General features: G+C 40.3%; 1 protein-coding gene across 5 annotated transcripts in view; it reads left to right on the forward strand.

The window, feature by feature from the left end:
* PPP4R1 (protein phosphatase 4 regulatory subunit 1) overlaps positions 1 to 27,196 on the forward strand; it is a 58,998-nt gene extending 31,802 nt beyond the window's left edge. For all 5 annotated transcript variants that reach the window (XM_027576026.2, XM_027576030.2, XM_027576027.2 and 2 more), the window contains 11 exons: positions 2,667 to 2,794; positions 9,441 to 9,964; positions 13,509 to 13,681; positions 15,015 to 15,110; positions 16,824 to 17,009; positions 18,705 to 18,866; positions 21,379 to 21,479; positions 24,194 to 24,314; positions 24,403 to 24,537; positions 24,992 to 25,133; positions 26,035 to 27,196. In XM_027576026.2, the coding sequence (XP_027431827.2) occupies positions 2,667 to 2,794; positions 9,441 to 9,964; positions 13,509 to 13,681; positions 15,015 to 15,110; positions 16,824 to 17,009; positions 18,705 to 18,866; positions 21,379 to 21,479; positions 24,194 to 24,314; positions 24,403 to 24,537; positions 24,992 to 25,133; positions 26,035 to 26,198 (1,932 nt within the window). In that variant the 3' untranslated portion in view covers positions 26,199 to 27,196. The remainder of the gene's footprint in view (positions 1 to 2,666; positions 2,795 to 9,440; positions 9,965 to 13,508; positions 13,682 to 15,014; positions 15,111 to 16,823; positions 17,010 to 18,704; positions 18,867 to 21,378; positions 21,480 to 24,193; positions 24,315 to 24,402; positions 24,538 to 24,991; positions 25,134 to 26,034) is intronic.
* Positions 27,197 to 27,671: the final 475 nt, after the last annotated feature.

The raw sequence follows: 27,671 nt of genomic DNA on the forward strand, positions 1-27,671 counted from the left end.
GGTTTATTTTATTGGGGTTCTCGTGAGTGATACGTCACTTCTGCTGCTTTCAAGATTTTCTTCTTGCTTTTGACTTTTGGCATTTTTAGGTCTCTTTTAGTTTATCCTATTTGTTGAGCTTCTTTATGTGTAGATTATTGATTTTTAATAAATTTGGGACATTTTGAGCCATCATTTCTTCAAATAGTGTGTCTTTTCCCTCCTTCTGGTGTTCCCATTACACATATGATGGTGCACTGAATGGAGTCCCACATTTTCCAAGATTCTGTTCATTTTTCCTCATTTTCTTTTTTCTCTCTGTTCTTTGCCTAATCTATATTAACATACCTTGAGTTCCCTAATTCTTTTTTTCTACCAGTTCAGATCTACTTAAGTTTATGTGGTTAGTTTTTATTTCAGTTATTATACTCTTCAACTCCAGAATTTCCATCGGGTTCTCTTCATTAACTTATGTTTGATATGACACCGTCCTCATTCCTTCCTTTACTTGACTCATGCTCTCCTTTCGTTCTGTGAACAATTTATAATGGTCACCTTGAAGTTTTTTTCTAAGTCCAACATCTTAGTGTTCTCACACGTAGTTTCTGTTCCTTAAATTTTTCTCCAGTCTATGGATCATACTTTTTTGTTCCTTTGCATGCCTTAAAAATTTTGTTTAAACTGGTCATTTTAGTTAATACAGCAGATTTGGGTACTTGAATCCCTCTCTGGGACTTGTTACTGTTACTTGCTTGTTTAGTGACTGGCTGGAATGTGTTAGTGGACTCTTACTCCCCCCTCCAGGAGGCACAGCTTTGGGCTTGCCTACATGCCTATATCCCATCCTGGGATGACCACATTTTGATGGGAGTAGGAGGGACAGGAGCCCCACGTTCCCTTGGCTCATCTATCCTGGCCTTATAAGCTGGGGGGTAGGGACTGTATTCTGAGTATTATCAGGGCCCAGTGTTTTGAGCCACGTCTAAGGTAGAGCTTCCATTCTACCAGTGGGCATTGTGTAGAAGAAGGGACACCCAACAGGTGGCTGGGGGCAGGATGGAAAACATTGAAAGCCCTCTGGCTGGAAGTTAGAAGAGAGAGAGGCCAGTGTTTTTGGCTGCAGCAGTCGGGAGTAGAGGTTCTGCCTCCCTGGTTCAAATACCACAGACTCTCAGCGTTCTTTTACTGAATATTTATAGCTATTCCTTCTTTTGTTGTTTGCCTGCCCTTAGGACTATTTGCAGAGGTTTTAATTGGTGGGGTTTTGGGGTTTTGTTTCGTTTTTGTTTTTTCGATTTTCAACGATTTCACTGGAGAGTGGGTCAGTGGTGCGCCTTATGCTGTCATGCCTGAAGTAGATCTCAGGACCTTAACCATATTCATTTTCCAAACAGATTCTACATAGAGGAAACACTGTTAAGCCATAGCACGACTTTAATGTTGTTTAAAATGTCTAAGATTGTTAGAAAAGATTATGTAGCTTTATTAAAGTTTTCATTTTGAGACTTTATCATTATCTTGGCTCAATGATATACAGTATTTCCTGCTAATTTGGGAATATGTTTATATTAAAATGAAGGACTCCTTAAATCTGTCATTTGAGGTATATGTAAATCCTGTAACTGTTTGAGACAGAGTTTTAACAGTATCCAGAGTAGACTAAACTCATGCCTATAATTTTAAAAGTTACCTTTTATGTTTTTATGGTGGTAACATGACCGCTGTAGAGGAGAAAACAACCTGTAAGTTCTCACGTAGGCTTCTTATTGCTATCTTATATATAATTCTGGCCTTTTTTTTTTTTTTTAAACCAATTGAATCGTTTTGTATCTGCTTCCCCTAGAGGGTAAATACTAGTAATAGGCATGCTTCACATGTATTTGCCTCTGCAGAATTTACACGTGTCATGTAATCTTCATTTTAAACCATGGAAAAGGTATTGTTATGCCTCAAGGGCAGGGTCTTAGAGAAATTGGTTTGTGGCTTCTCCCATCATAGTTGCCTCTTCCAGATTGTGTCCGCCCTTCGGCTTCCTTTCATAAAAGCTCTCTCCCCCAATTTTTTTTTGTAACCAACATTACAAAAATAATACAAGAATACAATATGAAATAAAATTCTATAACCTTTTTTTCAGCTCTCCTACTTGAGACATTCATGGATAACAGTAGTATGTGCATCCAGATTTTTGTGAAATATATTTTAAGTCAGTATTCTGTTTCTGATAAGTGCATCCATAGTTCTGGCACATCTGTCTTGTTTCCTTGTAGTAAGCAAATTACGGTCTTTTCCTACCAGAAAACATGAAATGGATGTATCACATTTTGTCGACTTTATTGCCCTATATTTTCTATTTGGCAATCTTGGTTTTCTTCATTCGGTTTTCCTTGAGAACACTGCAGGATTTCCTTTAGTTACATGCAGATGCTCTGTGGGATCTCATATTCGTATTCTCATGGTTTAAATATTCAAGACAGATTTTTAAAAATCGAAAGTAAAAGAGAAAATATAAAGAATTTTAAATCCTAGGAGAAGAATGATTTATAGTTCTGAATCTGGGAAGTTTTTTTTAGAAAACACTGTCTTATTACTATCTTATTACTATCTTATCTGTACTTGGGTAAATGGAAAGTAGACTGTTAATAATCCCTTATTTTTATGTTTTATTACTGTTCTCTTTTTCTTTCTAGGTTCGCCAAGCGGCTTTTCAGTCTCTGGGACCTTTCATATCTACTTTTGCTAATCCGTCTAGCTCAGGCCAGTATTTTAAAGAAGAAAGCAAAAGCTCGGAAGATCTGTCAGTAGAAGACAAAAATAGGTATGATTTCTTTAAACTTTACTTTCCAGCTTTTATTGCTTGTGAACGTATTTTTCATTTCCTCTATTTTATAATAAATGTTCTTTTTGGAGACTTTGCTATTTCTCTTGATTGTAAAAATTGGTAAATATTTTTAAAGAGGTATATTTTAAATACATTTGTTAAATGTCCCTTTGGTTAGTTACATCTGAAGTGAGGAGATGAAGATGAGTGTAGCACACTGAGCTGGATGTCGGCCGTAGAGAAAATATAAATGATAGATAATGGTAATTTTTGAATACGTTTATTGAATAAATTAGTTACCTAGTAAACCATCTATTGACATTTAGATGAAGTAATCGTTATACAATTTAAAGGGTTTAGTGTTTTAAGGGGTAAAACCTAATTTAGGAGTATGTTTGTTTAGTATGTAGGCCATTTCTTACTATTACTTTTCCTTTCAGTCAGTTATTTTAATTGTGGATCTTGAACTCTGCAGAATGACGATTATAATCTCTCAATCAAGGGGGAAAGTATTATGATTAGCACCAAATTAATGTACTTATTAACTAGAATATCAACTTTAAGTGTCATAGGGCAACTCATTTTAAAATAAAAAGGACAATTCTGATTTTTATTTTTAAATTTTTTTACATTAAGAAATTTCGAGTTTTTGTTTTTAAAATTTATTATACCATATACTTAGGGGGAAAAAAAAATCAAGCCTAACTTAGTCCGTGGGAAATATGCACTTTTACAGGTGTGCACTTGAAATAATTTAGAACCTGCTTTTTAAACAGTCCCTACTGTAATGCTTGAGTTACCATAGTGTCTTGTCCCTCCCTTGTCATGATGCTAATGGACATTTTCTTCTGTAGGTCTTGATACTGTGGTATTTGCTTTCTGGGTGTTTTGATTTGGCAGTTCTTCTTTCTTCTCTGCTGCCTTGTTTTACCTTTTTGCCCGTTCTCCTACTGTCCTGCTGAGTAGCCAAACAAACCTGAGGTACTGTTTTTTGTAAAGGAAGAAAATCACTCTAAACCTGTCTTCCTAGCAAGCAAATTCTGTCAGTTCTTTTGAAAAACAGCTGCTGCAAGGAGTTTGACAAAAGTGATGATGGGGGGAAATGTTACCTGTTTTTCTTTTTTAAAGTCAGCATAACTTGTTCACTACGTAATTGTGCAAAGACTATGATGTAACTTTTATTTATTTTTAAATCTGGAGAAAGTCTAGTAAGTGAAAATATAAATTTACAGAGGATTGTATAGGTCAGGGGTCAGCAAACTTTCTGTAAAAGGCCAAATAATAAATATTTTCAGTCTCTGCCACAACTGCCGTACTCTGCCTCTGCAGCGTGAAAGCAGCCATGGACCATGCATACGTGGGTGGGCTTGGCTGTGTTCCAATAAAACTTTATTGACAAAAATGGTCGGTGTGGCTACCATGGCCAGTAGTTGTTCTGACTGCCCGTGTAGGACATTACTGGAAGAGATATTTAAAGGTAGTTATCTTTTACCTACAAACCTTAGTTCCTCTTCCATTGTAATGAGGTATGTCTTAATGTCAAGTCAGAACTCTTTGTAGCATTGGATTTTCACTATGTTTTTAGACTTTATTGAATTGTGTTAATGGTAGAGGGGAGGGAAGAGAGAATTTCTGGCTAAGGAAGGAGTTGTGTTAAATACCATTAAAACCGTTGTGTAGTTTTACTTCCTAACTTCAAAAAAAAAATAGTCTTATGTATTATTAATCTCAGAACCATTAGTTTGTTTACCCTCTCTTAAATACTGCACTGACTTTTGTTCTAAGCTGTCTTAAAACTTGTTTGTTATTTAAGATTGGTTGATTATGCAGAAATTAATTGAGCACCTACTATGAACCAGCTCCTTTAGATAGAAATCAAGAACTCGATTCCTGTTCTCAAGGTCCTCTCAGTTTTCCTAGAATTCAGATCTCTCAAACAAATATCTTACAAAGTAAGCAAGTTTTTGACAGTCTGTTTCCACTACTATTTATTATATATTTTCATCTGACCCTGGAAACATTTACTGTCACTTAATACTCTCTGAAGCCTTAATTGATTTTAAACCTCTGACTTTGTATACCGGATTTATCTTTCACCCTAGATCAGGCTATTAATGCTTCTTGGAAGGTGTTAATAAAGGCTACTTCCAGAAGCAGAGTTAAAAATTCATATTTGCATTTTTAAATTATGTAAAATAAGCATTCCCTTTTCTTCTTAGTTGATCAACTGTTGTATTATATTGTTCTCTGAATACACTAGGTTCTTTTGGTTCTCTTTGCTTTCTGTTCAAGAAGCTGTTCTGTTCCATCCATACCCATTTAACAAAGTGAATTGTCAGCGTGTTTGCTGTTTCTAGACTTACTACCTCCATGAATCTTTTCCTCAGTTTTTTGGGAAATTCAGAGCTTTTGCATCTTGGCTGTCAGTGCTGGAATATGAGCACGGATTTCTGATCCGTATCTTTTCAATTGTATATTTGCATATATGCTCAGGCCAGCCGACTGCAAGTCCATCTGCTGCAGCGGTCGAGTTACGAATTTTTGCGTATAGAGCACCTTCACTGGGCCTGGCACATAGTTGGCAAATAGTAAACTTTGAATGAATTGTAAGGAAATCTTTAATCTCAGAAGCCTTAAGGAGCTACACCACTTATGCCACTTTTTGTCAGTTTAGTGTAATGCCAGCTGCGTGAAAGTAAAATTGATGGCTGTTGGTACAAATTTGGAAGTATTTCAGTAACATGAAAACTTCATTTAGTTAATTCACAGTACAGGAAAGATGTATGTTCTTTGCTTTCGTGTCAGGACATAGTGCTGCTTTAACCAGATGTCCCACAGGTCATTTTCTCCTGAAATACGTGTACTTATTTTTCTAGGCCCAGAGTCTCTAGTCCAGAACTCGGAGAGTATTAATAGGAAACTTATGTAGACACTAAAGGAAAATTAAGGTTCTCTTAGAGAAGTTCCTGGCTCACCCTGGTACTCTTGTTGCCTACATCTCTTAGGAGATGGGGTAGTTCTCTCATTTTGCAGAATTAGAGGTCTTCTCAGCTTTCAAAATGATTTTTGCTCTTATAATAGCATTTGGCTCCCAGCTCTTGGAAAAATCAGTATTCAGATAATTTATATTTTTGACAATTCAAAGCAACTGTTATTCATACATGTAGTAATTCTTCCCAGAATTTAACAGTAGGGAAAATTTTTTTGTCTCCTTGAAACCATACTAGGAGTTTTAAGTTTGGACAGACTAGTAATGTAACATTAGGGAAATAGAATGACTTAGCCATTCTTTTTTTTTTTTTTCGTTCCTAAGAATATTAAAGTTTAATCTTAATGGCATGGTGAGAATAATAATCAAGGAATTTCAGGCCCATGGGATACTTCTGCATACTGAATGGCCTTTGTTGCTGCTGCTGCTGCTGTTTGTTTGTTTGTTTTGGGGGGGTAAAGGGAGAGAGAGAGAATCTTAAGCAGTCTCCACTCCCAGTGTGGAGTCCAAGGTGGGGCTCCATCTCGCGACCCGAGAGCATGACCTGAGCTGTACTTGAGAGTCGGACGCTTAACCCACTGAGCCACCCAGGTGCCCTCTGAATGGTTTTTTAATTAGGTTCTTTTTGTGTATTTTAAATGCAGGTTTGTTTGTTTTTTAATTTATCAGATAATGAAGTCTTAACAAGTTTTAACCCATTTGGTCTCCACTCCCACCAAACAATATCTTGTTGCTATAATTTTTTAAATTTAATTTTCATATCAGAAAAACTGCAAAAATAGCACAAAAAATCCCATATGCCCTTCAGATTCTCCAAATGTTAACATTTTACCATTATTTGCTTTACTGATTTCTTTTCTGAATAGTTTGAGGTTTCAGACATATTCTTTTTACCTTTCTTAAATATTTCACTGTGTACTTCCTCAGAATGCAGGCATTAATACATAACCATGGTCCAATTACCAAAATTAAGAAATTAACATAGATATAAAATACTGTCATCTAAACTAGAGACCTTATTCAAATTTTACCAAATATCCCACTGAATTCTTTAAAACAAAAGAAAAAATGTCTTTTAATAAGGACCACATGATTGGAAAGTCTGTAATTTGTATAGAAGACATTTATTTGGCATAATAGCACTAGCTCCAAGAACTGTTTTGGAGAGGGAAGGAATCTTAAAGGTTGTCTAAGCCAGTCTCTCATCCTTATGAATAAGGAGTAAGTGTGGAATCATGGGGGCCTTGAAAGACTCACAGGTTTATGGGAATGCAGTGCTGGCACTAGGACAAGGACCTGAGAACTAGGGGCCCAGCTCTCCCACAGGTGTAATAACTCTATTGTGCATGCACACTGTCTATTTTATAGTCCTAAGAATCGAAGGGAAACACCAGAAGTAAAATGCTATTGTGTGATATGTTTTCAGATGACTTCTTACATCTTTTTTCTATATTTTTCAAGATGTTAAAGTAATCGTGTGTTTTTTAAAAATACATATTTTTGAAAATAGTGTGAACATTACCATGAGATAAAGCATAATCAGAGGGAAGTTGATAATTTCATGGGAACATGTACGGTGGCTCCTTAACTAGAATATTACACAGGTGTTAATGTCACCTTCCGTTTGCTCAATCCTGGTAAGCCTCCTGTTGTATTTAAAGGCACATACTGTTTCAGGGAGCAGCTTTAATTTTTTCCCACACTCACTTTCAAATTTACCTACACACCCATCCTTACTTTCCTCTCATGTTTCTTATGAAAGGTGTGTCCTGACCCACTGAATCTGTGCACCCCTGTTCTTGAGCTCACGTTCTTCTTTCTTCTTAGAAGGACAGTGCTCTATCAGTGATTTCCTCGTCGCCCGTGCCTGCAGTTCCTACATCTCTTCTGACCTCTCTCTCTAAGGCATCCTGAGAAAAATGCCTTCACTCTGTTACTCGGTGTGTCTTTCATGTTTCCGTTCATCTTTCTTGCCTTGCGCCCATCTAAGCCCTGCACACGTCCTTCTGAGTTGATGACCTCCACCTCGATCCCTGGTGTCTGACCGGTTTCCCGTGGACATCCCCGCCCAGAATGCAACGCAGGTACCGCACTCAGCCTGTCCAAACCAGAACTCATTAGCCTCCTCATTACGCGGTTCTTGTGTTTTCCACTTTTAGTTGGTGCTACCACGATCTGTTCCGTTGCGCTAGCCAGAAATTTGGCAGTCTTTCCAGATTCCTCCCTTTGTTTGCCATCTCCAGTGTGCAGTAAATAAACAGATCCTATTGGTCCTGTCATCATTTGGATGTGTTTACTTCTTCGTAGCCTTCATTCACCAAGTCCTTGCTGGCACCCCCTGCCCGTCCGGAGTTCCCACCTCCTATCTCACCTCCGCCCCATTTTCTACCCTGCTTCCAGGATGCTCTCTCAAAAATAACGCATCTAAAAATGCAATTCTCCTAATTCCTGCCTTATTCCATGTAGCCCATAGGATCAATTCCAGAGGTGTTGGGTATGGAGAACAGTGGTTCTGGCAAAGTTTTTCACCCTGGTCACCCACTGTTTCCTTCTCTTAGCCATAAGAAACTCATGGCTGTTTGCAGAGTATGTTATACGTTTTATGTCACTCCTGCCTCTGCATATGCCTTTTCTCCCTTGAATACATGTTCTTCCCCTTAGCCTCGTAAGCATTTACTGGTTCTTCTAAATACCGCTCCTGTCATTTTCCTCTAGGCCTTTTCATTTCAACTCCATCCCGCCTCCCGTGCTCAGTGTGCATACTTCTGTACTTACCACTCTGCCTGGCGGTTACTTGCTTAACGTGTTTGGTTCTCCTGTTTGCCTCTAATTTAATCTCCCTGACCAGACCTGCATCTCATTCACATGTGAATCCTCCATAGTGGCCTCATTCCCTGGCTCCTAGTAGGTGCTCAATATATGTCTGTTAAATTTAATGGAGTCAAATAAAATATAGGGGATAAACATTAAAACTTACTGTAGTGTTTTAGTTTAGATAATAGATGGTGGTAATCAGTGGACTTTAATTTAGGAGCTTGTGCCATCTGTCCTTATCAATTAAGTCATGACTTTATTTTGGGAAAGCCTTTGGGAGTAGAGCTGGAAAGTGTGGAAGAAATAAAAAACTTCATTTACACTAAAATGGATTTTAATATTTTGTGAGATAGCAAATAAGGATCTTTTCTAATACTGTACAGAGGTTTTTTTCCTTTTCTTTTTTATAAAAGCAAATAGGTTTTAATTCTCAGCTTTTCAATACATCATTGGAGCAGTGGCAATACCATAATCCTAAGAATCAGATCATTTTTGAAGTGCATTGTAGGAATTTATCTTCCTACAATTTTTCCTTAGTTTTATTACTGAAATTAGCGTGGTATTTTAAGAATCCTGGGATTCTACAATGTTATCTTTTCCAACTCATGTAATGCGTTAATATCTAGACTTATGCTTAACAGATGTTTACATCTATGAACACAGAACAACTGATGGAAAAAAGAAGCATTACCAGTATATACACTACTCAATTTGTATGGATAATCTGTAAATTTTAATACTGAACTTGTGTAAATACTTTATGTAGTGTCTTTCATTGAGTTTTTTTCAGTAATTATTTTTATACTTTCATTTTTTTTTTCCCAAATGAAACAATAAAAGGATCAGAGATCAAGAAGTCCCAGAGGATGTACAGATCAGGCCAGAGGATGTTTCTTCAGATCCCAGTATTAGTAATTCCAGTGTCAAACTGGAAAACATGGTGGAAGATCATGCTGAAACATCTAGGAAATCTCCAGGTGAAATAAGTGTCCCAGTGGACAGCTCTTTACTTTGTACTTTGTCCTCAGAATCTCATCAGGAAGCAGCTAGTAATGAGAATGATAAAAAGCCAGCTAACTGCAAATCTGCATTACGGCCAGAGGGTGGCGCCAGTTCACCAGATTCAGCTCTCTTAGATCAGGAATTGTACAACTCCTTCCATTTCTGGAGGACTCCTCTTCCTGAAATAGATCTAGATATAGAGCTTGAGCAGGGCTCTGGGAATACTCTCAGCCCAGAGAGACCAGAAGAAACCTCTGAAGTCACCGTACCAGGTTCTTCAAATATCACTATGGCCACCAGAAAGGAACTTGAAGAAATGATAGAAAATCTAGAGCCGCACATTGATGATCCAGATGTTAAAGGTACGGAAGAGTCTATCAGGTTCTTTACTCTAAAGCTGACATATTATTTGCTGACTCTTTTCCCAGAAAAATTGCCTTTTAAAAATTTATTTTCACCATCATTATCATCATGTATTCTTGTCTTGATAAATATTGATTAATGTGATACTTAGGGAGTTTCGTTTAGGTGAGCTCATCACTGTGTTGCTAACTGTAGCATACATACACAGATTTGTTAATTTACAGATCACTCGCCTTGACATTTACACAGTCATTCAAATGGTGCTTTTTAGGGCTGTTCTGGGAGCGCTCACTGCATTCCAGTACCCGCTAGATCTCTGACACATCAGAGCACTTAACAAACGGTAATTGAAATATTTGAATGAACTGTGTTAAAAATTTTTTTAACAAATAAGCTAAAAGTGAGGGTGTGCCTTTTAAAAAAGACCTATGTGCACATACAGCTTTGTGTTTCAGAAGATGGCTAATCCTGTTTCATTTAAAATATATAGGCTGCAGGTGAGCGATTTCAGTACAAATACTATATTGTGATTTAATCCATTCCTTCTAGTTCAGCTCTTACACCTGCTGTAATTGAAATCTGTTGCAATGTTCTTTCTGTCCGTTATGATGGCCCTTTCATAACATATGTGTTGATTCATTGATTTGTTCAGCATTTCTTACTGAGCACCTGCTCTTGGGCCAGGTCCTTTCCTAAGCACTAAATATAGAGCAGCAACAAACCAGACCAAAATCCCAGCCTCAAAGAGCACAGAAGGGTGATGCTTAGCACATAAACTGCCCATGCGTCCAATGTTCTGCAGTAAAACGTAGGTGGGCAGTGTTGGGCATTTTCTTCTTAGGCTACAGAATTCCTGATTTTTTTTTATTTCTTTGAAATCTGAGGGCATTGTTTAACTTGTGTTAAACTTAAGTAACTGTGCCTTGATTTTTCCATGGTGTCAGAAGGTGCTTTGAAGGGCTATACGTTAATTTTGGATGTGTCCTCATTTCTAATTCTGCCATTGTGGGCAGCCACAAACTGTCGGGAAATGTCCACCTTTTTGAACTAGTTATGTCGCATGTGTTAATTTTTTCTTGTTAGCTGGCCTGTAAAATGGTAAATTAGCACTGCCCAGGGAATGCTCAAGTGGAGTTTCGGCGCTCCCAGGCCTGTGTCCCTTGGCCTTCCCCTCGTTGCTTGCTGTTAGTGGGCATTGTTGGGAAGCCATAACAAGGCTGGGGCTGCTGCTTATAAGGCGACCTTTGCTTCCCAGTCTTGCTAAATTTAACTCTTCCCTTTGTCAAAGCATTTGTGGGGTTTTTTTTCTCTCCAGATTTTTTGGTCAAAAAAATTTAAGTGTTTCCAGCGACTAGAAGGATATTCTTGTCAGAAAAAGAAAGCCCTTTCTCAGTCATAGAACAGAAACATGGAAGGCCAAAGAGGGAAGTAGGAAAACATGAAGAAGGTGTAAGAGATCTTCTTTTCTAAAATACTTACCTAGGGAATTTGAGGTTTTTCTGGCTTTGTCTAGGGCACTTTCAAAATCTTTGGGGTCACCAAGCAATTCAGGATTGAACTCTATGAGTAGCATTACTGATGCCACCTTGGTTTACTATAGCTAGACTCATAGACTACAAAAGGAAAAAATGCCCAAGCTCACAAAATCTAGGTTTCTACCCAGTTTAGGCCCAGTGGAAGAATTTGGGCCATTTTGGTAGCTGTGGTCAGAAAAAATCATATTGTTCCTTTGTTGAAATCTATAAATTGTTAGGAATTTGTGACCAACCCCCAGTATGTTGTGTGGAAGCGTGAGAGATTATTATAAAGTTTTAGCTTAACTGTACCAGCTTCTTCAGTGAAGGAGTAAAATTCACAGTTCTACGTTGTCCCTACATCTGAGCATGAGTCACTGGGGACTGTGTTTCTTCACAAGTCTATGATTAAACCAGCCCTGGTTCCTGGGATTTCAGTCTGTATTTTAAGTAGAATGCAGATTTTGATGAAAACCTGTGTGTTCAGTTTTCTTAACTTTTTTGTGGTGGTATCAGCATTTAGCCCGGCATTAGATTCTGCTTCATTCTCTGGCTGGAGAGTTGAAGCATCAGGTTTCCTCAGGAGTCAGCACTAGGCTCTGTCTTGGTGATCTTTATGTATCAGTTTTTTGAGGAAGGTACTTCACAGTGTAACTCGTTTAAACTTATGAATGTACAAACATTAAAGGAGACAAAGAGAAATATGTAGTCCATTTAGAGAGAAATGACTCATGTAAGGCATTTTCTGTGAAAGGCTTTTGATTAATTACTTTCTGGGAAATGATTAAAATGTGTTAGGGCTCTTTTTCTCACACCCCGTGCATTTTATGTGGGACAAAACATTTTAACCTTTATGTATTGTGCAATCTCCTTTAGTACTATTTTGATTTGTTTTGGAAACTTAAAAAGATTCCAGAACGGGGCCTAAACTGATTAAAAGGATTAGTACAAATTGCAACTGGAGTTCTCAAAAGAATGAGCATACTTTGCATGAGTAACTTTTTACGATTAAACACCTTCAATTTACTTACTTAACTCAGCAGCTAATGACCTAATAGAATAGAAGCTCATTCCATATGTCTCCTGTATCTCCGCTGCCAGGGGCCCGATGTGCTTGGGCTTGAGTTTCATAAATGCTGCAGCCCCATAATAGACTGTCTTAATCAAAGTACTAGAATTGCTTTTTTTATAATCTTTTAAGTGGCATGGGGACACACTTTCTGATCTTTGTACTAATTAATTTCGAAGTTAAAATTGATGAATTTTTATATTTTGAGCATCCAGGTGGATTGTTACTTGAACAAATATAACCAAGCAATTTTTTTGCTGCATGTCTCAATTGTTTGGGAGAAGGAAGAATGCCTTATTTTAGTTTTGAATCACTTTTATAAAGAAGGTGTAACACGAAACTTAGACTGGTAATAAAACATTTGCCAGATTTAAGAATCACTGCTTGGTAATTTGTTGTTTTGGTTTGCTTACAAGCAAGACAGTGCACACGTGGGGGTGTCCAAGTCACTAATTTCATTTTCAAAAGGAATTAGAGGAAAAAAAAACTGGAATGAGATATGAGATGTTGAAATGTAACTGCAACAGAAATCTTTGTAATTACCATTGTTTTATGTTGGCAGGGTTTGTGTGACTGCTCTTCTGCTAAAATAGCTTAGTAAGTAAGCCTTGTCAGTTCGATTCATGCACTACCAAAACATAGTTAACTTACACTGAAATTGACTCCTTTTAATAAACTGGAGATACCTCCAAAACTAGATAGCATTTCTCTTTCATACTAACGCAGAATAATGTACAGTAGTGGATAAGCATTTTTAATCTCATGAAAGCATATTAGTTTTCTACTTTCTCTCTCGAAGGACTAATGATTTACCACAGTAGTTTTTTTTTTTCAGCTTTTTGATGGCAGTGTCAAAACAGTATACATTTCATTGATAACCTCTAGTGCAAACAGAGGAGAAACTTGCAGGCAGGTTGTCGATTCTGCCGCTCATACGCCCTTTCCCTGTTCCGCCCACAGCGCAAGTGGACGTGCTGTCCGCCGCGCTGCGTGCTTCCAGGCTGGATGCTCGCGAGGAGGCCAGCGATGCAGAAAAGAGAAGTGATGTGCAAGATGAGCTGGGTGTAAATGAGCTACCAAACTGTAAAATAAATCACGACGCCTCCGTGCCTTTAATCAGCGATGCTGTTGAGGTAATGCACTCAGTAAAATGTTTATCCAGTGAAAATAGTTCCAATCAGAAGTCTTTTGTTGGGGGAATAGTTGTAGCTAATCACTTCCTAATTAGTACATTCTGTTTGTTGCTGATTTCGTCAGCTCTCTCTTCGGCATAAAGTAAAAGTACTTGTCACCACATTCTGTCTTTGTGACATAAGTGTCATGTTCAATGCTTGGAAATGTAAATCCCAGTCCTGTCTACATGACCATTTGAGTAGCTTCAATGTGTTAACGTAGCTCACTGCAGTGAAATAGTCTTACTGGAAACAAAGCCCTTTATCAAGAATAATTAACTCTTCCCTTTTCTTTTTGGAGAGGTGCTTTGTTTCTGATCGGACCATTTCACTGCAGCAAGCAACACAGTATTCTGAGCAGAAGATCGGGACTTGAGGCCATGTTGCGGAGGGCCAGTGGCATTATCTGGACTCTGGAGTGTGAGGGTGGGTACTGTTACTAGCATCATCTTTGCTGTGTACTTGGAGCTGTTCTGTGTGATCCTTCCCCGATTTCCTACCGCACCCCCCGCCCCCAGCCAGCATCATGTGGGATCGGTATTTCTTACCCTTGTTTAGAGAAACACGGGGAAGGAATAGCACCACTGGTTGCAAGAAGCAGCCGGTCACAGATCAGAGCGGCTCGAGTGATAAGCTCAAGGCAGAGTGCCTGCATACATACCGGGGATGGAGAGGGTTCTTGGAGCATTAGTGGATTTCTGTTTTGTTTTTTGTTAGGTGACAGCTGGTAGACTTATAAATCTTATATAATACCCGTGCTTCAGAATGAAACCCTGGCCACCTGTCATCATTGGAGATTTGAATGCTATGATATCTCTGCATTTTAGAAGGTGTTTTGTTTGTTTTGGAGTTTTTTCGAAGCTGGTAAAAAAGTATATTTGTGAAATTAGAAATAGCCGACAGTAGAAGAAAAACTACATAGGATATCCCATGGCCTCTAAAACATTGACCAAAAGCACCCTCTATAATATAATAATACTATCTTATAAGTAAGCTAATTTTAGATATTGGAACCATTTCAAAATTACTTCTCAATTTACATATTTTAATGAGTTTATTCTGGAATTCATTTTCATATGTTTAGCAACCTATTCCGCAAGTTTGACTCAAGTTGGGGTGTGGGGGGATTTCTTATGAGATCTTAGGCATCTTTATAAGCTTTTAAAAGCTTGAAGAATTTATATGTATTTATATCTCCAGGTAATCTTGAAAGGTAAGTAACTTAGTAAGATGGTTTAAGTGAAGGACACTTACAGAAGGGATAGTTCTTCACGTAAATATTTTTTCCTAACAGAATATGGACTCTGCCCTTCGCTATATTCATAATGATTCGGACTTGAGCACCAACAGTAGTTTTAGTCCTGATGAGGAGAGGAGATCTAAAGTACAAGTAAGTGACAACAAGTCTTTATGTGGTGAGGGTCTTGTTAATTCCTCTTCGAAACCCAATTCCCACCGAATTTGGTCCTCCTTACAATGAGCTTTTTAAAAGTAAGACTAGTATATCATACTTATGATAAGAAAATTCAAATAGAGTAGAATACAAGCAGAAATCTTCCTTTTCTCACACCTGTGATCACATTCTTCAGAGTAACCACAGATCACAACTCCTTCCTTCCTTCCTTCCTTCCTTCTTTCCTTTCGAGAGCGAGAGGGGGAGGGGCAGAGGGAGAGAGAATCTTAAGCAGGCTCCTCACCCAGAGCAGAGCCTGACATGGGGCTCGATCTGATGACCCTGAGATCACGACCTGAGCCGAAATCAGGAGTCGGACACTTACCCAACTGAGCCACCCAGGCGCCCTGTATATTTCTTCATAAACATTTTCTGGATACAGAAACATGCATACGTACCCCTTTTTGTCTGTCAAAGACAGAATCATGCCATCATACCTAGGTATTTCATGGTGCCTGATTTGCCAAGAATTACAAGATACATCTTAATTTCAGAGATGAAAGTATGAAAAAGTGTCCCTAAGCCATATAAAGTGCCATCAATGGCAAGTTACACTCCAATTTCAGAAATTTTAAGTGTGGGAAAATATGCTTATGGAATATTTGGAATATGATCGTTTGTACCCTGCTTCTGTGTGTGTGTTGATCTTTCCATATATGCTCACTGCCCATGCCCACCATAGCAGCATAGTGTCCCTGCAGTGTGGCCTCTGTCTTGAGAACTACCTTCCAAAGTTCCTTATGATGCCTCCAGGTTCAGTCCTGGGACCTTACATGTGGTGCCGCATTCATTGTGATTATGTGGGCATTTCCTAGGTCAAATGGTATATGTTCTTCTTTTTGCTCTGTTTATTAAAAATGGAATTAGTATTCACAGTGTTGTAAACATGCTTTTCACTGCTTACATTGTAGATGTATTTTCAAGTTCATAAAAGCGGATGGTCTCATTCTCTTAATGAATTTATTTCAATTTTAGTTCATTTTTTATAAATAGGTAAGTTTATATAGTTCAGAATTCAAAAGGTACAGAGACATTTGGTGATACTTCCTTCTCGGTTTTCTTCTCCAGCATCCATTTGGCTTTCCCCAAAGCAACTGGTTTTGTTTCTTTTGTGTGTTCTTCCAGAGCTGTGTTATGTATATGTTAGCAAGACTGTGTAGACATTCTTCTTTTCCTCACATTTATATGAATGGTTAGATGTTTATTCACTTTAAATTTTTATAGGTAATTGCTCAATTTCCATCAAAAGGTGGGTGTTGTTTTTGTAAAACCCAGGTTGGTAATAGTGTGCCTGTTTCATCACATCCACTGGGTCACGTCAGACTTGGCCCCCCGCCAACGCTGAGAGGTGCCTGTCTTACTGCTGGTGCAGCTCTTCAGTTTAGTCATCAGCTCTGATCATCATCTAAGCTGTGTTCTGTTCTAAGATCTTACTGTTTTTCTTCTGGAGTGGCTTCTTTTATTTAGATATATTTTTTCCTTAGCATGTTTTTCCTACCTCTTCTCCGTAGATCCCTGAAACTTTGAAACTGGATTTTTCTCTGCTCGTTGAGATGCTATGTTAAACTCTTCATCTATTTAAAAATAAATTTACTCAATTTATGCCTAGACTGCTAAAATGAATCCCTGCCGTGTGTCTCTCTCCGTTAGGATGTTGTGCCTCAGGCTCTGTTAGATCAGTATTTATCTATGACAGACCCGTCTCGTGCACAGACCGTCGACACTGAGATCGCTAAGCACTGTGCCTACAGCCTTCCCGGCGTGGCCCTGACCCTGGGCAGGCAGAACTGGCACTGCCTGAGAGAGACCTACGAGACGCTCGCGTCAGACATGCAGGTGAGTGAGTGTGGGTGGAAGGCACAGTGATGTGCCCCTTCACAACCTAGGAGCGTTTCTGTTCATATTCCAGCAAATACTTGGTATTACAGGAAATCATGCGCAGAAGAGCTTGAAAGTAATACCAAAGAGCTTGCTTTTTGTATGGTCCCAAGTTCCACCGTTTGGAAATTATTGCATTTGACGTGCCTAAGTTCCTAATTTACGAATGTGTTATTGTCTGAAGTTTATGTGTAGGTTGATTCTAGACACAGTGTTATAAATGCTGCTTTTATTTTCTTAAAACTTAAATAGAACTGTAGTAGCATTGGCACTCCCGGACTCTGGGCCCTGGTTCAGTGAGTGTTGCAGTAAAGGTGGGGGAAGGTGTGTGTGTGTGTGTGTGTCCGCGCACACTACCAACACCATCCCTCTGAAAGAAAACAAAATGTGAAATGTTGACCCTAGGTCATCTTGTCTGGATATCTGTGTGATTTTGTGGCTCTTTCCCTAGATCTTGTTGACTTAACTTCCCCTGCCATTAGGTCTGGTTTCTTCGTCATACACCAAAATTTTGCCCCTCTTCCACAAAATCTGTTTGGTGAAATTAATCTTTTGGTTATTAAGAAAGCAGTCTGGTTAGACTAATTTATACTGAGATATGAATCATTTTCCCTTAAATATGTTAGTGATGATTGCATTTTTCAAGGAATTTGTGCTGTTTACTAAGCAAGGTAGGAGTTGGAAGTAATCGTGAGAGAACATAGGTCAAGGTCCTTTTCTGACCTAAGAGGTTAGGAACAGGGTCCAGGTGAAGTGAATTTATCCTGTGTTCACACACTTCTTCACCAGTAGAACTGGGCAGGGGACCACAAAGGACCAATCTGCAGAGTGCAGGATCCTCCACATCGGTGGTTTTCCATCTTCATTCCACAGGCCTTTCAAGGTTCCTGTGGGGTGTGCACCTCGGGGCCCCTGGTGACTAGGAAGGCCCTGGATGGGCAGGGCTTCTTGCCTCCATCCCCCTCTCCCCTCCCCTCCATCAGAACAGCTCTGCCTTCATCTGCTTGATATGTTGAATGCGGGTATAAAATTTTATTTCAAGAATAGGGTTTAGTGTTTGGGATTGGGGATAAAACCCTTGCTGTAAATGGCTTCTCGGCAGGTAGAGTGTTTTAAGCTAAGTAACAAAATAAAACATTTTAAACTAAAGCAACATGAAGAAAAAGATGTTTTTAATGTAAACTTCCCTACATTTTCCTGTTCTTACATTTCCTTAATTGCCAGTTCCTTAGAAACAAGTTTCATTACTGTTTTTTTAACCATAAGATAGACTGTACAAGAATCAAAAGGGGAACAGTCAAGCAAGGATGATACTAGCCAGCCTTTGATGGATGTGGGACATCTGTAAATCGGGTATCCAGTGTTCAGAGAACTACAAAGACTATGCCCTTAGTGATTTCCAAGCTTTTTTCCCTTTGTAAATGAAAGGAGAAGAATACACACGGTGCAGGGCTTTGAAATGTCTCTGCCAGTTTTTGAGACATAGCAGGCATTTAAAGCTGAGCGTCTGTTCTTATCATTACTTCTGTTCCGATTTAATTGTTTGAGATCGGTAACATTTAGATCTAAGTTAGCCTGCATACACTGGCTGAGAGGTAAAGCGCTTGGTACCGTGTGCTTCGTTTACGAATGCAGTCATCTTTATCTCTGCAGTGGAAGGTTCGAAGAACATTAGCCTTCTCCATCCACGAGCTTGCAGTTATCCTTGGAGATCAGCTGACAGCTGCAGATCTGGTTCCCATCTTCAATGGATTTTTAAAAGACCTCGACGAAGTCAGGATAGGTGTTCTTAAACATTTGCATGATTTTCTGAAGGTAACTTTTAAATTTTTCTGCATAAAAACAGACTAAAGTTCCACTGTAGAAGTTTTGGTTTTCTGTTCCCACCAAGATTAAGTTTCCGTATGTTCTACGTAAGAAAATGTAGCCATGAGGTGATAATAAGATGTAACTTAAAAAAAAAAAAAAGTCCCATTCTGATCACTTTTGCTGGTGTCCTTTGAATTTTTAATTTTAAAATAATTACACTGAATTTCAATTTTACTTATTTATTTTTAAAGATTCTATTTATTTATCTGACAGAGCACAAGTAGGGGGAGCAGCAGACAGAGGGAGAGGGAGAAGCAGGCTTCTCGCCAAGCAGGGAGCCCAATGCGGGGCTCAATCCCAGGACCCCGGGATCATGATTTGAGCCAAAGGCAGCCGCTTAACCGACTGAGCCACCCAGGCGCCCCTAAATTTCATTTTTAAACACTGTTAGATCATGATTACAAGCACTTTTTTTTTTCAAAATTACTGAATTAAATACATGTACAAAAATTCCATGAACATTTAAGTTTGGAGGCTTTATGTGATATTTTAGAAGTCCTTATCTTAGGAGACGGTATGGATCTCTGGTCTTAGAGGTGAACAGCTGTGATCTTACAACTTGTTAGTCCTGGAGTACTGTTGTTTCTTAGACTTTAACCTTGAAATTGGCTCTTGTAGTTTGAAGTTTTGAGGTACAGAAGTAATATAATCCTACTTTGAAAAGCATTGGTACTGTGTTAGTGTATTTCGTGCAGATCATACTGAAATTTCTCTGCCCGTCTCATTAGTGTGCTGGTATAGCTTCCCCCGTCCCCCAGTTCAGAATCCAATCAGGAATTCCATATTGAATTTGAATATTGCATCTCTTTAGCCCTCTTAGATCTAGAACAGTTTCCTGACTTGTGTCTTTAATGTCATCAGCATCTTTGAAGAGGCCAAGCTGGTTGCTTTGCAGATGCCCCTCAGTTTGAGGGCGGCTACACAGTGACATTCAGGTCGCAGGTTTGCTCGGTGGGCACCGTCGCCTGTGTGTGCACCATCCCTGCATCACTGGCGATGTGACCCCAGCCACGTGATCATGGTGGCGTCCGTTGGCTCCCTCCGTTGTAAAATGACCTCTCACCTTCCTGATTAGCGATTGCTTGGGGGGCGATACTTTCAAACTCTGAACACTTCCCCCCCGAGTCTTTCACCCAGAGCTTTTGTGTCCGTGCGTCTGTACACGGTTCTCGCCTCAATCGGTTGTTACTGTGTTGGCTGTAAAATACCAATTTTCTGTTTTTATAATTCCTTCTCCATTTATTAGTTGGCATGCTCATGCAAAGCTAATATTTTCCTTCTCTCCCTCCCCCTTCATGGAAGTTTTTTTTTTAGCGTTAAGTGTGAACTCTGGAATTTTTTTCTATTCAGCGTAATCCATTTCTGTCCTTGGTTCTGAGCATCAGTTTGGCTAACAGGAACCCCTGAAAGCCGCCTCCCGGGCCCCTTTGATCTGTCCCCTCACGTTAAGCACAGCCTTACTTCCTTCTACCCCACCTTCTCCTTCCTCTGCCCCAGCCCCGAGTCAGCTGTTTTCCGGTGGAGAGCGGTAGTTAGAAGTACGCCCCAGGCCCTGGATGTGCCCCTGCTCCCTGGGGCATCATCTCCTTTCCGCCTTCTCGGGGGACGGGAGCTGGCAGCGGTTTTTTTTGGTTTGGGTTTGTTTGGTTTTTTTAATTACTGAGTTCATACGGATAGCTTCCAGTCCCACACCGTTTCCTTTCCTTTTTCCACTTCCTATTTTTTCTTTTCTCTCACGGTAAAAACTCTGTTCTTAACGTGAACGTACTCAGTCGTTTACTCAGTTCCACAGCATACATGGAGTTTCAGAATTACTCCACCAATATTAATTCTAACATCAACTCAACCAAAAAAACGTTCAAGATTTCCTTCAGCACTTTGTTCTTAGAACATACCCCATGAACGTGTATAGTCAGAGTACTTTTTTTCTGCGTGATTCTTAACTGATATACAGTTAGGTTTGTTTGCCTCTGTTTATATCAAATTTTAGGGTTTTCCCCCCTTGCGGACCATAAACCTCCTTTAAAATGGCTATAGAGCAATCATTGGGATTTTTTTCCATTCAACAAATATTTATTGAGCACCTACCATGTGCCATCCCGGTGCCAGGCACTGGGCTCACATGTGTAAGTAACAGCACATTACTGTCTTCCAAGAGTTCACAGTAACGACGGTGTCCCATGAACATAGCGGGTCAGTCCTGCCATAGATCTGTGACCAAGGTACTGTAGGGTTCAGAGGAGGTCACGTATGGCTCAAGGAACAAATATTTCAAAAAAGGATAAGACTCTTAATGGTAAATGGGATTATCGGGGAAAATGACCTTAACGTCAATTTTAAAACAATCTGAGAACTGTCTGTTCTCAGAAGAATTAACTATATTGTAGTTGTTTTCAAGCAGTCTAGTAAAAGTAATAATGCCTATATCTTAGCGAATATTTTTATTTTGTCACTTCAGCTTCTTCATATTGACAAAAGAAGAGAGTATCTTTATCAACTTCAGGAGTTTTTGGTGACAGATAATAGTAGAAATTGGCGCTTTCGAGCTGAACTGGCTGAGTAAGTTCTCACAGTTTATTGGACTATGTTTTGGAGGGGTATTTACTTCATCTTTACCTTTTTGGGATTTGTTCATTACTTTGTGTAGATGCAAGTTTCTTTCCGGTGTTCTATAAAACATTTCTTGAAGTGCAGGTCTTGCCAGCAGTGAATTTTCTCAGCCTTTTTTTTTTTTTTAAACCTATTTCGCCTTTTTTTTTCTTACTGTGGTAAGATTTAGTACACTCATAGTGTTGTGCAACCATTACCATTATCTAGTTCTAGAACATTCCATCCTCCCAAAAGGAACACCATGCCCTTTCACAGTCATTCCTCATCCCTCTGTGCCCTCAACTTATAGCAACCATTACTTTACCCTCTGTGGATTTGCCTATTCTGAACATATCATATAAGTGGAATTTTTAACATGTGGCCTTTTGTTTCTTGACTTAGCATGTTTTCAGGATTCATTCATGTTGTAGCATATGTCAGAACTTTATTACTTTTTATGACTAATACTCCATTGTATACCACTTTTTAAAATTCATTCATCCCTCAGTGCACGTTTGGGTTGTTTCTACATTTTGGTTTGATGTGACTGGTGCTGCTATGAACATTCATGTACAGGTTTTTCCTTGAACACCGGTCTTCACTTATTCTGTGGTGGATTTGATGGATTTTTTGATAATTCTGTCTAATTTGTTGAGGAGCCACCAAACTATTTTCCACAACGGTTCTACCATTTTACGTTCCCATGAGCAATGTACAGGGATTCCAGTTTCACCACATCCTCCCCAACACTTGGTGTTTTCCTTTTTTTAACAAATTATAGCCATCATTATAGTGGTTGCAAAGCAGTGTTTTGTGGTGATCTTGATCTGCGTTTCCTTAATGACTGGTGGTGTTTAACACCTTTTCATATGCTTGTTGACCATTTATATATAATCCAGAGAAATGTCTATGCAAGTCCATTGCCCATTTTTTTAATTGGGCTGTTTGTCTTAAATTGGGTTGAGTTGTAAGAGTTCTTTATGTATTCTGGATTCCAGACCTCACTTGCCTTTTTAAAAGGTATCTTTGCTGGGTATAGAATTGGGACTGACAGTCTTGGTTGTTTTTTGTTGTTGTTTTCTTCGTACATTAAAGGTTCTGGCTTGCCAGGTTTCTGACTGAAAATAGGCACATCTCTTCTGCCATTAGTGTGGAGGGTTGGGTCCATCTAATCAGGAGCAAGCTGGGTTTGGGCTTTGCTGTTGCTATGATTGCCTTCAGTGCCTGGTAAGCTTTGCTGCCTCTCACCATGGCCTGCCAGTGCCTTTTGCTGAGGGTGGGAGCCGGGGTTCCAGGGGGCCTCCTCCTGTGTTTGTGTTCCATCCTCAGCTTGCAGCTCTCATGCACCCTTGTAAACCAGGGGGGGTCTCTTCCCCTCCCGCAGCTGTAGACCGCTGTTAGGATATGGTAGGCTTGTGCTGGGAAAGAGGAGAATCTCTGTTATTTTGGTTCACCCTCAGTCTCTGGGAGGCCCTGGGTCCCTGGGCTTTCTCAGTCTTCCCCTATCCCTGTAGCATCCAGTCTCTGCCTCGTATCTGTGGTCCATGTTGGGCACAGGTTCCTGCCCCTCCTCAGCAGGAGGAGACTTCTTTTGTTATCAGTGTAGGGTCTTCGCTCAAGGTTTGCTGCCCCCCTCTCTGGGAGAGAGTTCTTCTCTTCTGCCCCCCTCCGCTGCAGTGTGTTCGCCTGTGCCCAGGGGTGAGCAGGCTTTGCTGCCCTTCTGTCAGTACCATAAGGCTCAGGCTCAGTAAAGAGAAGGGCCCAGGGGAGTGTGTGGGGCTTTATGCCTGTCCCCCAAGATGTGTCACTCATTTCCTGCCTGCTGAATCACAGCCTCTCTCTGGTTTGCTTTCCTGACCCGACTTTCTCATGTGGTATGCACCCAGGGGAGGCCAGCAAGAAAGTTTGCAGTGTCAGAAAATGGAATCGATAAATGTGCCTCTCATCTCTGAGTATTTTATATATGTGTACAAGAACATGGGTCATTGTTACATTATGTATATTCATGCTTTTGGTTTACTCCCTACTGATTACGAATGTAAATAGTCTTAAACATAAAATCTGAAAGGCAAAAATCTCATTCGTATCAGAGGTATTTTTTCAAGGGCATTGTTGTGTCTACTCAAAGTAGACTGGTGGACGTGGTCAGTCTTCACGTCTCCCCAGATGTAATAGGAACAGTCTCTAGAGGACCTCTTCATTTCTGTTATCCCTAGTAAACGTATCATTCATTCCCTTAGAAGCTGCTCAGACCCTTGACAGATACACATCAGGCTACTTAATATTGCTAGAACTTCTTATCTAGGAAACTGATTTGTAGATGGAAGTTTCTTAGCATTCTGAACGGTTACTGTGGAAAAAATATGTTTCATGTCCCAGGTGAACATAGTGGGAAATGCATTGCTCTGTCTCTCATTCCCTGTGGACACAAAATTCTACATTTGTTTTCCTTACGTTCTAAGGGGAAGAGATACTTCTTGAACTTGCATAGTGTTTAAATGCATTTCCAGATACATACAGACTAGAGAGAACTCTGTGCATGAGAGACCACATTAATCACTAGTCTTTGCATGTGTTCATCTTACAAATAGTATCCAGTATTACAAATTATTCAGATGATTAACCTATTTTCATTTATTTTAAAATTTTAATTATATTTTTATTTTTATAATTCACTTTTATAGACAGCTGATTTTACTTCTAGAATTATATAGTCCCAGAGATGTTTATGACTATTTACGTCCCATTGCTCTGAATCTATGTGCAGATAAAGTTTCTTCTGTTCGTTGGATTTCCTACAAGTTGGTATGTGTTACAATTTTTACAATTTTAGAACAGTACACTATTCAAGAAGATCCTAGAACTCCTCACTTCTCTGTGTTCCCCCTCCTAGGTCAGTGAAATGGTGAAGAAGCTGCACATGGCTACGCCCCCCACGTTTGGAGTGGACCTCATCAATGAGCTTGTAGAAAACTTTGGTAGATGTCCCAAGTGGTCTGGTCGGCAAGCCTTTGTCTTTGTCTGCCAGGTAAGTGAAGACTTACCCATTTGTGACCCATTTTTCTTTCTGAAGCTTTGTTTCTTCTCCCGCTCTTTGCCTTTCAACACCCTCTTTCTTATCCTTAAGGAACTGAGTTTTGCATCTGGCTCTTCGTAGGATCACCTGTTCCCTAGAGTAGGGGCCTGCCTGGCTCATCCCACAGCCATCCACTAGGGGGTGCTCGGGGCCCATGGCACGTGTGTATAAATGCGTGTGACTGTGCATACTGCACACTCCAGGACTCAGTGGAACCATTAAAAAACTGTAGGGACTTAAAATTATGTCATCTTAGTTTTGAGTTCCCAAGTGTCTGGAATATTGGTTTAAAAAGAAGTAACTAAAATCTGGAGTACTTCGGTTGTCATCAAAAGATAATGTTCACCGGTATCCTGGTTTGGTAGACTACCTTGGCAACTGTAAAGCAGCTGTTTGTCTTCCCCAGACTGTCATTGAGGACGATTGCCTTCCCATGGACCAGTTCGCCGTGCATCTGATGCCACATCTGCTAACCTTGGCGAATGATAGGGTTCCAAACGTTCGAGTGCTGCTCGCAAAGACATTAAGACAAACTCTACTAGAGAAAGGTGGGTGGGTGGCTCTGTTAGGAAAACTGTATGTGGCGGGGAGGAGGCGTGTAGACTACGTGGAGGGAGAAGTGTTGTATGTCCACAAACATAATGTGATAGGAGAAGATCTGTGAGTTGTTAATGGGGGACCCCTAAGAGAGGACACAGATTGGAGGACAGGGACATGTTCGCCTTTCTGCCCCAGGGGCATTTCTTTTATAACTGCAGACTTAGTTTGAGAGATTGGATAGTCACTTAGGAGGAAAAACTCTTGCCTTCGGTCTGCCGCGCATGACGTGCGTTACTGCTGTTCTAGGCCAGGAGGCACGTTTGGGTTTCCTCCTGCTCTTCATTCCTTACGCAGAAGACAGACGCCCCCTAGTACTTGCTCTGCTGCACATCCTAAGAAGCTGCTCAAGATTTAGCTTATTTATTGTCATCCTCCCAAAATGCCTAATAAATATCATTTAATGCATGAACTCATAAACAAAGCACAGAAAGGTTTGTAATAGACGTCTAAGAATAGGGGTAAATGAATACTGGTTTTTTTCTTCTTTAGAATTCATTTATCGTTTTAATAGCAATTACAAGGAAATGGCTAGAGAAGACTGGTTTTTAGTCATGTGTGATTGGTATTTGGGGTGTTTTTACTGAGTGAATTAATAGCTATCACAAGTATAAGTTTAATACGTTTATTAGCTTCGCTGCCATTTAGTCTTCTAAAAATAATCAAGATAAATCTTCTGATTCTCTTATGTTTGGGGTTTTTTTTCATATCACACAAATCAATTCAGATTACTGTTTATAATTCAACATAGCTTGTGTTTATACTTTATGACCAAGAACTTCGTATACTTGTACCTGATAAAACTGAATTGTTAAACTAATTTTATCTGTAATCTGCACTTTGCATCTCCAGAATATTTCTTGACCTCTGCCGGCTGTCACCAGGAAGCCGTGGAACAGACCATCGTGGCTCTTCAGATGGATCGGGACAGTGACGTCAAGTATTTTGCAAGCATCCACCCTGCTAGTACCAAAATCTCTGATGATGCCATGAGCACAGCTTCCTCAACCTACTAGAAAGCTGGGACCTCGTTGTCCTCCTTCCTCGGGGGCCAAGGGCTGACAAGTGCTCCACGCGTGTGATCTGGGACAGCCTCTGGGAGGAGGAGAGACCTTCCTCTCTCGCAGACTCAATTGCAGGTGCAAGTTGCCTACACTGATACCAGGGATTTTAAGAGTCAAGAGAAAGTACAGTAAACACTATTATCTTATCTTGACTTTAAGGGAAAATAATTTCTCAGAGGATTATAATTGTCACCGAAGCCTTAAATCCTTCCGTCTTCCTGACTGAATGAAACTTGAATTGGCAGAGCATTTTCCTTATGGAAGGGAGGAGATTCCCAGAGACCTGCATTGCTTTCTCCTGGTTTTCTTTAACGACAGATAGATGGAGTGGCAGCCAGAAGGCGGCTGTGAGCCAGGATGTAAAGAGACCTTCAGTATTAGCCCGCACTGTCCCCACGCAGGCAAGGACCTGTTGGTTCTGTGGCCAGCTGCCCAGCCCAGCCCTAAGTGTGAATAGTTTCTGGCGTGTGTAAATGCGAAAGGAGATTTGGGGGGGGGAGGGGTTCTCCTAAGGGCTTGATGCTAACACTAAAGTAGAATCTGATTTTAACTCTTAAATGCAGCATATTGCTGTGCACATTTACAGAATGTTGGCTGAGTATCTGTGTCCTGATTTTCTTCATGCTGGTCATGATCTGAAGGAGTTTATTGGCACGTGTGCTGTATGTCAGGTGTTTTTAACTTGATCATGATCGGCTCTAGGTGCAGCTTTCCTTCCCACGCTGTACATACCTGTGACCACTCTCAGGAGTGCTGCGGTCTTTAATCATGCTGTTTAAACTGTTGTGGCACAAGTTCTCTTGTCCGAATAAAATTTATTAATAAGATCTATAGAGAGAGATATACACTTCTGATTGTTTTCTAGATGTTTGCAAATAAATGCAATTTGTGACCTGTATTAATGATTTAGTATGAAGTGGGAAAACTAGATTAAAATATTTGTCTTTTAACTAGTTTAGTAATTTCTTTGCCATCTGCACGTGCCACCCAGGGCCAGGTTCTGTTGTTGGGCAGCAGTTCCTGCAGGGCGAGTGTGCCCAGGCGCCTGGTCCCGGAGCCCGGCGAGCCTGGCCCCCAGGGGCCTCCAGGGGCAGGTCCGGAGCACCGCTGGCTTGCGCCCACCGCGAGCAGGGGGGCCACCCTATCTGCGGCTCGGAGTCCGGCCGCCGGGCCAGGCCGTGCGCACTGCTATGAGGACACAGCCGGCCTGCCGAGTCCCCGCGGTGCCTCTGTGAGCCTTGGTTTCCGGGACTCGGGACTCACCAGGCAGGGACTCCTCAGGGTCGCGTGAGCAGGTCAGGCCCCCTCGAGGCTTGGGGTGCATGGGTTGGGGAGACCGAGGCTGCTTTCTGTACGGATGATTATGGAGAAGACCTGGGTCCCTTCCCCTTGCCTGACAAGGGCCAGGCGGTCTGCGCCTGCCGA

Source organism: Zalophus californianus, chromosome 14 (genome assembly GCF_009762305.2).
Source record: "Zalophus californianus isolate mZalCal1 chromosome 14, mZalCal1.pri.v2, whole genome shotgun sequence".
NCBI classification, from domain to species: Eukaryota; Metazoa; Chordata; class Mammalia; order Carnivora; family Otariidae; genus Zalophus; species Zalophus californianus.